The sequence below is a fragment of the Dasypus novemcinctus genome, chromosome 16 (assembly GCF_030445035.2).
Source record: "Dasypus novemcinctus isolate mDasNov1 chromosome 16, mDasNov1.1.hap2, whole genome shotgun sequence".
Classification (NCBI taxonomy): domain Eukaryota; kingdom Metazoa; phylum Chordata; class Mammalia; order Cingulata; family Dasypodidae; genus Dasypus; species Dasypus novemcinctus.
In genome coordinates, this window is record NC_080688.1 from 25,646,925 (window position 1) to 25,659,495 (window position 12,571).

Genomic DNA, 12,571 nt, shown 5'->3' on the forward strand with positions numbered 1-12,571 from the left:
TTTAAGCCTATCCAAGTCAGAAAGAGGCTGGGAGCCGCCATCTTAACTCCACCCCCAGCCTGAGGGGGAAACCGGGCTGACCAAATATCACAGTGATGGTAGGAACCGGTTTCTTTCACCCAGATCAGCCTGCAGCCCTAGCTTTGCCTTCAGTGCCACCCCTGGCAGGGAGGAGGCTGGCTAGCTCTGCACTAGTTTATCCAGGTAACTGAGGGTATCTTTGGCTGGCACATATTGAAAAATCGGAAGTCTACCGGGGCAAGTGTGGTCATCTTGGACCTGCACTGCATAGACTGCTGCCACACCTGCAGCTCCATCCATGCCCCAGGCAGGGGAGAAAGGGGCATGAAGCTTCACCAGTCTTTCTGGGCAACTACAGTCTAGGCCTGCACGACTTGGATTATTGCACACAACTGTGACTCTGTCCCTACCTCTGGGAAAGGAGGAAGTTGGGAGCTTCATCAGTCCCTGGGGCAATGGGGGCAGCTTGAGCCTCCATATGTTATAGCACCAATTACATCCTTGGCTCCTATTGCACAACCAGGAGGGAGAAAGGGCAGGAAGCCCTAAACTAAAGAGAAAAACTGCACCCAGAATAAATAGTAATCCAGATGCCAAGACACCAACCAAAAATTACAATCCACACCAAGAAACAGGAAGCTATGGCCCAGTTAAAGGAACAAGATAAGCCTCCAGATGACATAAAGGAGTTGAAACAACTAGTCATAGATGTTCAAACAAATCTCCTTAATAAATTCAGTGTGATGGCTAAAGAGATTAAGGATATTAAAAAGACACTGGGTGAGCACAAAGAAGAATCTGAAAGCATGTACAGAAAAATAGCACATCTTATGGGAATGAAAAGCGCAATAAATGAAATTCAAAAAACATTGGAATCATAGAATAGCAGATTTGAGGAGGCAGAAGAAAGGATTGGTGAGCTTGAAAAAAATGGCCTCTGAAAGTGAATATATGAAAGAAGAGATGAAGAAAAGAATGGAAAAAATTGAGCAAGGGCTCAGGGACCTTAAACAATAGCCAGGGATGTGCAAACATACGAGTCATGGGTGTCCCAGAAGGAGAAGGGAAGGGAAAAGGGGCAGAAGGAATATTTGAAGAAATAATGTTAGAAAATTTCCCAACCCTATTGAAGGACATGGATATCCATGTCCAAGAAGCACAAAGTACTCCCATCTGAAAAAATTCAAAGAAACCAACTCTGGAGACACATACTAATCATACTAATGTCAAATGCCAAAGACAAAGAGAATTCTGAGAACAGCAACAGAAAAGCAATGCATAACATATAAGGGATACCCAATAAGATTAAGTGCTGATTTCTCATCAGAAACTATGGAGGAAAGACAGTGGTCTGATATATTTAAGATACTATGAGAGAAAAACTTCCAGCCAAGAATTTTATATACAGCAAGATTATGTTTCAAAAATGAGGGCGAGATTAGAATATTCACAGATAAACAGAAACTGGGAGAATTTCTAAGCAAGAACCCAGATTTTCAGGAAATATTAAAGGGTGTGCCAGAGCCTGAAAAGAAAAGACATGAGAGAGGAGCCTGGAAGAAAGTCTAGCAATGAAGATTCTATCAATAAAAGTAACAAAGTGTCAAAAGAAGTGAAAATAAAATATGACAGATAAAACTCAAATAGTTAGGAATAAACTTAACCAACAATGTAAAGCACTTGTATTCAGAAAGCTGCAACCCAATGTTAAAAGAAATCACAATAGTCCTCAATAATTGGAAGAACATTCCACGCTCATGGACTGGAAGACTAAATATCATTAAGATGACAATTCTACTCAAGTTAATATACAGATTCAATGCAATCCTGATAAAAATGGCACCAGCATTTTTTTTTAATTGAAAACACAATTATCATATTTATTTGGAAGGGTAAGGGGTCCTGAATAGCAGCTAGAAACATCATAAAAGGAAAAGCGAATCCTCAACTCCAGACTTTAAATCATACTCCCAAGCTACAGTGGTAAAAACAGCATGGTACTGGCATAAAGACAGACACACAGACCAATGGAACCAAATTGATGATTCAGAAATAGACCCTCACATGTGTGTGTGGTCAAGTGATTTTTGACTAGCCTGTCAAACCCACACAGCTTGGGCAGAACAATCCATTCAGCAAAATGCTGCTGAAAGAACTGGGTATCTATATCCAAAAGAAGAAAAGAGGACCTCTATCTCACACCTTATCAAAAAATTAACTCAAAATGGATCAAAAACCTAAAAATAAAAGAACCATAGAACTTCTAAAAGCAACTGTAGGAAAATATCTTCAAGACCTGGTGGAAGGTGGTGGATTCTTAATGGAGGTAAGAGAAGGACTGAGATGGACTACTGATGTTTAATGTATGTAGAAATTTTAATTAACTTTACTGTAAAAGTGTGGAAATATATAGAATGGATGGTAACAAATAGTAATAGCTAGTTTATAAATGGGGATGTGGCTGAAAATGGTAGTCTAGGTATGTAAATGCCAAATGACAGAATGCTAGAGAATAATCTAGGAACTGAATAGCACAGTAAACCAAGAGGTGGATGAGAATTGTGGTTGATGGTACAGATAGATATAAGAGTGTCCTTTGTGAGCTAGAGCAAATGTATATCACTACTGTAGGGTGTTGGGAACGCATGAAAAAAATACACCTCAAATGACCTATGGACTGGTTAGCAGTAATAATATTCTTGCATCTATGCCAAAGAAGTACTGTGTTACAATGGGGCAGGCAGTATGGAAAATGTGAGCCAATGTATACTATGGACATGGTAACAATCAGATAATATTATCTTATCTGTAACAAAAGTTCTACCACAGTGTGGTGTGTTGATAGAGGGGTGTTGCTTGGGAATTCTGCACATGTGCATGATTGTTTTATAAGTTTACAACTTCTGTCATAAAAAATATATTTATAAAATAATAATAGGGTGGGCTGGGGGTAAAAACACACCAGATATAAGATAAGGACTAGAATTAGTAGTAAGATTTTGACAACATTCTTTCGTAGTAACAAATATCTCACAACAATGCAAGGTGTTGGTGAAGTGTTGATGTATGGGACTCCTATATAATGTTTTTTTTTAATTAATTAATTTATTTAATTCCCCTTCCCTCCCCCAGTTGTCTGTTTTCTGTGTCTTTTTGCTGCGTCTTGTTTCTTTGTCTGCTTCTGTTGTCGTCCGCAGCGGGAAGTGTGGGCGGCGCCATTCCTGGGCAGGCTGCACTTTCTTTTGCGCTGGGCGGCTCTCTTTACGGAGTGCACGTGGGGCTCCCCTACATGGGGGACACCCCTGCATGGCGCGGCACTCCTGCGTGCATCAGCACTGCGCATGGGCCAGCTCCACACGGGTCAGGAGGCCCGGGGTTTGAACCATGGACCTCCCATGTGGTAGACGGACGCCCTAACAACTGGGCCAAAGTCCGTTTCCCCCTATATAATGTTATGTGTGTTTGCTTTGTAGGTTCACAACTTTCACTATACACTTAATTATTTATGTATGTTCATAAATAAATGACATAAAGATAATAGGGAGGGTTGGGGGAAAATACTTTGGTTAGTAGTAATATTTTGACAATGCTGTTTAGTCATTAGTTAAAAAGGTTTAACAACAATGTGAGGTGTTGGTGGTAGGGTGAGTTATGAGAGTCCTGTAGGATGTTATATATGTTTGTTTTATAAGTTCACAACTACTACTATACATTTATTGTTTATGTATGTTTGTGTGTGGGTGATACATTTCAATAAATTAATTTTTATAAAAAGGCCTGACCTGGGGCCGCACTCTCGTGTCTCACTCTGCCACATGCCTGCAGTCCACACCTGTGCACTTTTCTCGTTTTCTTGTTTCTTAATAAATTCTTCACTCCCTTGCCTACCCTATGGTGTGTGCTTAAATTCTTTCATGCAACGTAAGCCAAGAATCCAGAAGCCCAGAACACAGCCTTACGCTAACGTTTGGCGCGCCAGCCAGAAGACAGGAGGCAAGTGATGCTCCCCACCCCTGCCGAGGACCGGTGAGTCCATCCTTTTCAGTTACAGCTCGTCTGTGATTAGCTGGGTCCCGAGCCCCAAGGCTCTGACTCTGAGCTGTGCTGCGAAGCTTCTTCTTTACTCAGTCCCCAGAAGGCCCTGAAGTTCACCTTAATCCATTACCTCCGGGGCCCCTGAGGCTGTCTGCCTGTAAGTCCCCATCAGTCTCTGCTTCTTAATTGCCTTGTAATGTTGGGTTTAACCATGGAACTGGTCCCTGGGTGTGGTCATGAGATGAGCTATCTCCCAAGACCTCTGCAAAGTAGGATAAAGAAAGGTCCCTAGCCAGTACCTCTCCTACGGTTAGCCTGGCTTGGCTGTTTCAGTCTAGGTGCCAGACCCAGATGTCCCCAAAACGTCTAAGGCTCTGGGGGTGCCCAGAGATCCCGATTCTCAAAAAACAGAGTCAGTGAGTAGAGCTCTCGATCGCCAGGATACTGGCTCAACGAACAATCCATTCAACCAGGTCTAGCAGTGGGATGCCACCAAGACTGACGAATGCGTTTCTCCTCCCCTAGGATAACGGGCAGCTTCTAATTGGGACAACTTGCCTACTGATGGTCTAAAAAGGAAGAGGCTCATCTTTTCCTGCTATACCACATGGCTGCAGTATGGCCAAGAGTGTTCTCTGCATGGGACCCTGAATTCCAGTTGAGCCTGTGTGAGAGGAGAGGACAGACATCTGAGGGAAAAGATCACGTGGCCATGTCTCCTTAAAGGGACGAGGAAATGCACTATCAAACTGGTCAATTTTAAATAACTCAGGGAAATTACTCAGGCAAAATCTAGAAACCCGGCCTTCTCTCAAACGGAGTTGGGAGAGGCAGTAAAAATACCCTCTTGGTAGATCCTAACTCTAGAGAAGGACAAATCCTTCTAGGAACGCCAGTCTGCCTCGGATATCCTTAGAAAACAACAGAAACTTTCCCTGGGCCCCCAAACTTCCATTAACTCCCTTTTAGAAACAGTCTTCGTGTTTTCAACAATTAAGACCAAGCCGCTGAGAAGCAGGGGAGGTGGAGGCAGGCATAGGTCCCAGAAGCAGGCTCCCCCTTTAAGTGCCACTCTCAAATACACGTCCCCTCAGGGTCACCCACGCTGCCTGGCCATGCAGACTGCTGGAGTCTTGCCACAGGGGGTGACAGAAGGGACCTGAAGCCATGCATGAACCAGCAAACGGGAGCCTAGGGTGACCCCTGACAGGGCAGGTAAGTGTTAATTTCTTAATTAGCTTGGGAGCAGGTTACTCAGTCCTAGCCTGCACTCCAAACCTCTCCTAGCCTCAGTTGCTCTAAAAAGGGGAGTGAATGGGGAATCAAGATCTAGGCCATTTACTAAACCCCTCCCCTGTAGAATAAGGAAACTCCGCCTGTGCCATCAATTAAGATTAAAAAGTTCCTGGCTACTCCTAGCTCCCTGTCTATTCCTTCTAAAACCCCAATCCTTCCAGCAAAAAAAAAGCTTCATAGGGCTACACCCCTTCCGAAAGGTAACTACCATGGGATGCCGCCCCAATTTGGGTCTCGCCAGGGACAGGGCTTCTCTGGACCCCTTAGCTCCATACTTAGCAGCTGCCCAGGGATTTCCTGGAAGAATAAAGCTAGAGGGTCCTGCACGAGGTTTCTGCCATGGGTGGGCACTGGGAGCTTTGCGTCTAGGTGATTCTAAAGTCTTTCCCTATGCTGAGTGTGTAATATTTTCTCTTGTTTTAAACTGTGTTTCACTTTGTCAGTCTGCTCATGCCTAGGAACTTGTAAACCAGATTTGAGGTTGGGAAATGGATGTGGCTCAACCAACTGGGCTCCCTTCTATCATGGAGGAGGTCCAGCGTGCGATGCCCAGGGCCTCCTGGTGAGGGCGAGCTGGCCCACACAGAGTGCCGGCCATGCGGGACTGCGGCCCCGCACAGGAGAGCCGCACTGTGTGCGAATGCTGCCTCGTGCAGGGGAATGCTGCCCCACACAGGCGATTTTAAATAAAGTCTTAAAAAAATAAAATAAAAATCTGAGGTTCACCTGCTACATACGAATTGGATAATGGTGAAAGGTAACCCAAAAATTGAGTCGTTAAATGTCAATACTGTGAGCAGATGTAGCCCGAGCAGCTGAGCGCTTGCTTCCCACATGAGGTCCCTGGTTCAATTCGGTACCTCCTAAAAACAAACAAGCAACAAACAAATGAAAAAAACAACTTGGGGGAGTCTATAAAGCTCAGTTGTTGAGCACTGGCTTCCCACATAGAGGTCCTGGGTTCAATCTCCAGCCCCAGTACCTAAAAAAAAGTGTCAATACTGTCTTACAACTAGATTTGATGTAAAAATCACATGGAATTAGTTTAACTGCTGGAAAAGCAGGAAAACTTAGCGACATCAATGTTACTAATTGTTTTAGTTGCACAGTTAATAAACAAAAGTGCCCAACTTGTTCTAAAGTAAAAGCTTACTAGAAACTGTAGCTAAGAGTTAAGGAGGGAAGCAGATGCGGCTCAAGCAATTGGGCTCCCGTCTACCACACAGGAGGTCCAGGGTTCAACACCCAGGGTGAAGGCAAGCTGGCCCGTGCTGAGTGCCACCCTGCGCAGGAGAGCTGGCCCACATGGAGAGAGATGCAGCAAGATGACACAACAGAAAAAGACACAGAGGAGAGACAACAAGAGGCGCAGCAGACCAGGGAGCTGAGGTGGCACAAGAGAATGACCGCCACTCTCCCACTCCGGAAGGTCCAGGATCGGTTCCTGGAGCCTCCTAATGAGAATGCAAGCAGACACAGAAGAACACACAGCAAATGGACACAGAGGGCAGAAAATGGAGGGGTGGGGGAGAAATAAATAAATCTTAAAAAAAAAAAAAAAGAGTTAAGGAGTTAAGATCATTATAAAGATGCCTTTATATTATAAAACACCAGAAGGAGAATATCAATATCTGAAATTGCTATAACTGGGTGGATTTACCCTAGAACTGCTACAGTAATGGTAATTTAGACTTATTTAATCTTTGTTCATGGTACTTCAGGTCTAACTTAAACCTTGCCATAGTAATGGTAATTGTAAACTAAACTTATCTTTGCTTATGGTTGTTTTGTGACTAGCTTACTGTCTTCACCTTGCTTCAGCTATTGTGATGATAATTCTAAACTCAGTTTGCCTTTGCTTATAGTTACTTCATGACAACTCCGTACCACATGGCTCAGGGGAAAGTAAATTTAAGACACCCTATCTCCTGTCCTTTCACTGATATTAATGACCCTGCTTTCTCTCATGACTCCAAGTAAAAGAAAAAGGTTTTCTTAAGCTCTTTGATCTACCCAGACCCCAGGACCTTCTCTTTGCAAGAGCTATGAAGGAAAGGCTAGGTGTGGCAGATTAAAACTCCTTATCAGGAAGCGGATGGGGCTCAAAAGATAGAATGTCCGCCTACCACGTAGGAGGTCCAAGGGTCCAATACCCAGGGCCTCCTGGCTCATGTGGTGAACTGACCCACACGCAGTGCTGCTGCGGGCAGGGAGTGCCACCCCACACAGGGACACCCCAATGTAAGGGTGCCCCCCGCATAAAGAGTGGCCCCTGTGCAAGGAGAGCCACCCAGAGTGAAATCGCAGCCCACCCAGGAGTGGTGCCATACACACACAGCTGATGCTGCAAGATGATGCAACAAAGAGAGACACAGATCCCCAGTGCTGCCTGAGGAGAAGGCAAGTGGACACAGAAGAACACACAGCAAATGGACACAGAGAGCAGACAATGGGGGTGGGGGTGGCGGGAGATAAATAAATAAATCTTTAAAAAAACAAAAAAATAAAACTCTTATCTACTAGGCCAGAGAATTAAGAATCATAGTTTATTATGTAATTCCCCAATTTAAATATTTTAATAGTCTTAAAATAAGGGTGGTTAATAATCCTACTGACAAATTTCAGTAAATAAAGGAGAAGTCCTTGAAAACTATGGGAAAGGTCTTTTCTAAATTATAATTAGAACAAATTAAACAATTATAATATATTCCAGAACTCTAGCAGTCAGTGTGCTTTTAGGATTATTCACAGTTTCAGAATTTTATTAAAGAGGTTTCACCCTCCTATAAGGAAGGAAAAAGAGCATTCCTTGCATAAACTATAATTGTTTCAATTTTATTTAGTTTGGATGTTATCTCCCTAGGTTTATAGGATGCCAATTAAATAAATTAACATTATATATGTTAAATCTTTAAGATGATGAAAATTTTAAGTTCATGTTTAATGAAATTAAGATAAAGTAAATTTCATTGGTTGCTAATTATAATTTAATACTTATTTAAAGGTGAAGTAGCCAGCCTATGTAGTTATAGTTAGTTATAAGGAGTTTCTAAAAGCACCTTCTGAAGTGAAGCATTTAAATGGCTAATTCCAGGAAGCCACTATTAACTGGAAACCTAAGTTGGTATTAATAACAAAAAGTAACTTCCGGGAAGTGGAGATGGCTCAGATGATAGAGCTTCCACCTACCATATGAGAGGACCTGGATTTCATCCCTGGGGCCTCCTGGTGAAAAAGAAGAGAAAGTGTGCCTGCATGGCAAGCCAGTGCCTGCGCGAGTGCCCACGCGGTGAGCCAGTGCCCCGCGCAAGTGAGTCACGCAACAAAATGATGATGTGTCAAAAGAGAGACAAGGGGAGAGTGAAGGTGAAGCGCAGCAGAAATCTAGGAACTGAGGTGGCACAATTGACAGGGAACCTCTCTCCCCATCAGAGGTCTCCAGGATGAAATCCTGGTGAATCCTAGAGGACAGAAAATGAGAAGAGAAGACAACACAGATAGCAAAAACAGCAGGGCCAGAGAGGGAAGGGGGAAAATAAATAAATCTTTAAAAGAAAAAGTAACTTCATAACAGGGAAATCTGTCAGAGGCCACCTCAATCTGTACATTAAAATTATGTTTTAAAGGAAGATAATCTTTATTCCATTGGGAATCTCAATTTTTCATAAAATAATGGAGAAAGTAGTTTTTCCTGTACTGCTAAAGTAAAATACCTATTAACATAATCATGGTAAAGGTGTAGAAGTAAAAAGTAAAGTACTAAAATAGTTAGGTTCACTTGGTATGTTATAAACTGCACTGTGTTTAGAAATGTTTGAGACAGACAAAATTGAGACAGACTTCAGTGTCAAACTCTCTTTGCACATTCACACCAGGCCTGTGGTACACTGCATGGTGCCTTTCCATTTGAGTTACTTGCTAGGTTTGGTCACTGACCCCTAAAACATAAAAGTATCTACTACATCTCTGAACAAACTTCTGAAGTGGAAGGAGAGTACGTTGCAGTTTCAGACTCCTGCAGCAGCCAGCGATGGCTCAATATGACCAGATGTACAATGGATATTGCCTCCAGACTGGTTCCGCTTCATAATGCCAAAGAGTGCTATACACTAGGCCAGTGAAATACTGGAGCCTACCTTCCTAGCTTCTCTCTAGGGTCAAGGGTGCTGTGTGGAGGATATAACAAACAGAACAATAATTACCAGATTACTGTGAGTAGAATTTAAACCAACACAATTGGCATTACAGCCCGCTCCCATGGAGATACAACATGTATGGTATTGCAAACCCAAAGCTTTAGATCTATTAACTGCAGCTCAAAGAGGAACTTGTGCATTGATTAGTATTAAGTACTATACCTATATGCCTGAGGAATATAATCTATTCTAGATCATATACAGAAGCATACTGAACATGCTGAAAGTCTTAGAAAACGTAATTCATTTTCTAAGTAATTAATGAATGTGTCTGTAAGACAAAAGAATGGCTCTCTTAAGAGCTGTCTTCATTTTGCTTGCCATATGCCTGTTTTTTTGCCTATACAGTCTTTGTCAGTTTATATCTAGGGCAGTGCCTCTCTTCGTATTTCTCCTAGCTGTCCTAAGCATAACCACTGCTGTGGGAACTGGGGTTGGCAATTTATACCAAACCCAGAAGGTCTACCACAAGCTCTCCCTAGAGTTAACCAACAGCATGAAAGAACAAATGGAAGAATGCTGTTTCCCGTCACCTTTGGGAGGATGTAGCCTCTGAAGGCTCCTGGCCTTTCTCACTCTTGGGATCCATTATGTCATGGCTGGTCCCATTTCTGGGCCCACCATCCTCTTTACCCTTTAGGAGGACCATGTATCTTCAAAATTCCAAGAAGTATATTTCTTCCAGAATCAACGTCTTATTAATCATGCAGGGATTTCATTCAGTTCAAACCAGGGTGCCAGACCCATCTTCTCTCAATTGCAATAAAACAGCCGGAGAGTTTTTAACTTTGTCTACTCCCCCTAACCTAACCAGCAGGGAGTAGCTACAGAAGAATGACCACTGTCCTTTAGCACTTCTTCAAGACAAGGGTGTAAACTCTCGGCGGGGGGCGGGGGTTGACCACGTTAGTATAGTGAAAGGGGGAAGGTGGCCGAAGCCTAGCAGACCACATGGCCATGAGACACCACCTGGAAACTTTCTGAGGAATACCATGAGACTGGTCATGAGAATCCCATCTGGAATGAGAATCCCGCCTGTGGTTAAGGGATAGCCCCAGCTCTCTCGCCTCTGCCGTGTCCCGGTGCCTGTTTGTGCCTTATTCTGGCTTCTTCTTCCCTGCTTGGATCAATACCCAAGTAAAACCTGGGCATTTGTAATCTATAATGGGGAATTTCAATCTGTAAATCAGCCTTCTTTATCACTCTTCAGCCCCTTCCTTTTCTACTTGTCATTTTCTCCCATTTCTCTTCCCTCCCTATCTTAATTACTGGCCGAACTGAAAAAAAAAAAGGGAGAGCCCTGGATACCCTAAAAAAGCCTCACCATTGGCCCTCTGGAAACTGACTGGTGGGCAACAAATCAGGAGAGCAAACAGCTGGGGTCCCTCCCGGACTATTATGCAGGAGGAGGAGGAAAGACTTTAAAAAGCTCTGACCTGGGGCCCGACATGTGCATCTCACTCTGTGGAACGCCCGTGGTCCATGCCCGAGACCATGTACTTTTCTCATTTTCTTGTTTCTTAATAAACTACTCCCTGCCTACCCTATGGCGTGTCCTTAAATTCTTTTATGTGACCTAAGAACCTAGAAGCCCAGACCCAGAGCCACCCGGTAACACACGTTTCACTTTGTCTCTTTCTGGGCTGCTGTAAAATAAGAACAACTCATCCAGAAATTCCCCTAATGGGAGGAAGTATCATCAAGAAGCCCAGACTGCTAAAACACCAAAAGCAGTGGGGGAAGATTCTGTTCAATTGGAAGGATCAAGAAAATGACTAAGATCACAATTTTCCTCACAAGTTAGAATTTCTACCTTCCTTTGCAAAATGAAAGGGAATTTTTTAATCTTTTGAAAAATAAGCCACCCCCCAAAAAATAAAAACAACAACAACAAAGTTAAAAACGACATAAGCTACAAAGCTGACTGCATGTACCCAATACCTGAAACTCTGTAGATGCCTTCACACTTCATGCCGTATTTCTCGATATAATCTACACACTCCCGGAAAACAGCTGGCAGCCGAAGGCCATCGTACATCATGGTCCTCTCTGCCGCGTCGGCCAGAGGAATTCCAAAAATGGGTTTGAGGTTTGGAATATCAACCTGAGGCACCTCTGGCTCCTGAATTGGCTTCTTCTTTTTCTTCTTTTCCTTCCACTGTTTAACAACATCCGCTGCTGTCAAGTCTTTTGACTTCTTCTCTTTATGTTTTTCTTCTTTGTGCTTTTCTTCTTTATGTTTTTCTTCTTTGGGCTTCTCTTTTATTTTAAAATCTTTCTCCTTCTTTTTAGAAAAGCTGGGCTTCTTGAAGACATGGATTCCCTTGGACCGCTTCAATTTGGAAGGACTTTCAGCCTCATCTCCAGAGCTGTCTTCCTGAAAGGCAGCATAGCCTTCCGCTGCCGGAGAAATAGAGGGTGTGTAAGTTACATGTTTGTTCAGTGCCAAACTACCCATATGCTTTCTAAAAAACACAACTAAGAACAAGTGCCTCCTGGTACTGGCGCTTCACTGCACGGCCAATCCCTCGGTCATGAGACCTCTCAGCCGAATCACAGGCTGCAGTGGCATCTCCTGGCCACAGGGGGGTGGCCTGCAGAGAGCTGCTTTTACCATCCTCATACCTGCACGTGGGAAAACCGGTTGTGCTTTATATATGTGTGCGTGGAGCTTTGGCAAACCAAATATGACAGCTACACAGGAAGGGTTCAAGGCAGAAGGATAACAATTCCTCCTAGAAAACAGCATTCTTCATCATGTGAATAAAGTCCTCTAACATAACTAAAGTAGGTTTTTCCTATTTGGTGCCTGTAGCTTAAGGTAATCTCAAACCAGGACACAGGTGCAACATTGTGTGCACCAGGTATGCCCCAACACACTTCACACTCCTGCCACTCGCTGTTAACTTCTTTCTGGAGACTGTGGCACAGACTGAGCCAGGAAATTCCCCAACCTTTCGATGAGAAAATCCCTCAGCCCACTTCCCTGCCTCAGAAACCCTGGTTCTCACACTGACCAAGGG

General features: G+C 43.4%; 1 protein-coding gene across 1 annotated transcript in view; it reads right to left on the bottom strand.

Moving 5' to 3' along the window:
- RALBP1 (ralA binding protein 1) overlaps window positions 1-12,571 on the bottom strand; it is an 80,845-nt gene that overhangs the window by 15,941 nt on the left and 52,333 nt on the right. The window contains exon 3 of the mRNA XM_004460491.5: window positions 11,490-11,948. Within this exon, the coding sequence (XP_004460548.2) occupies window positions 11,490-11,948 (459 nt within the window). The remainder of the gene's footprint in view (window positions 1-11,489; window positions 11,949-12,571) is intronic.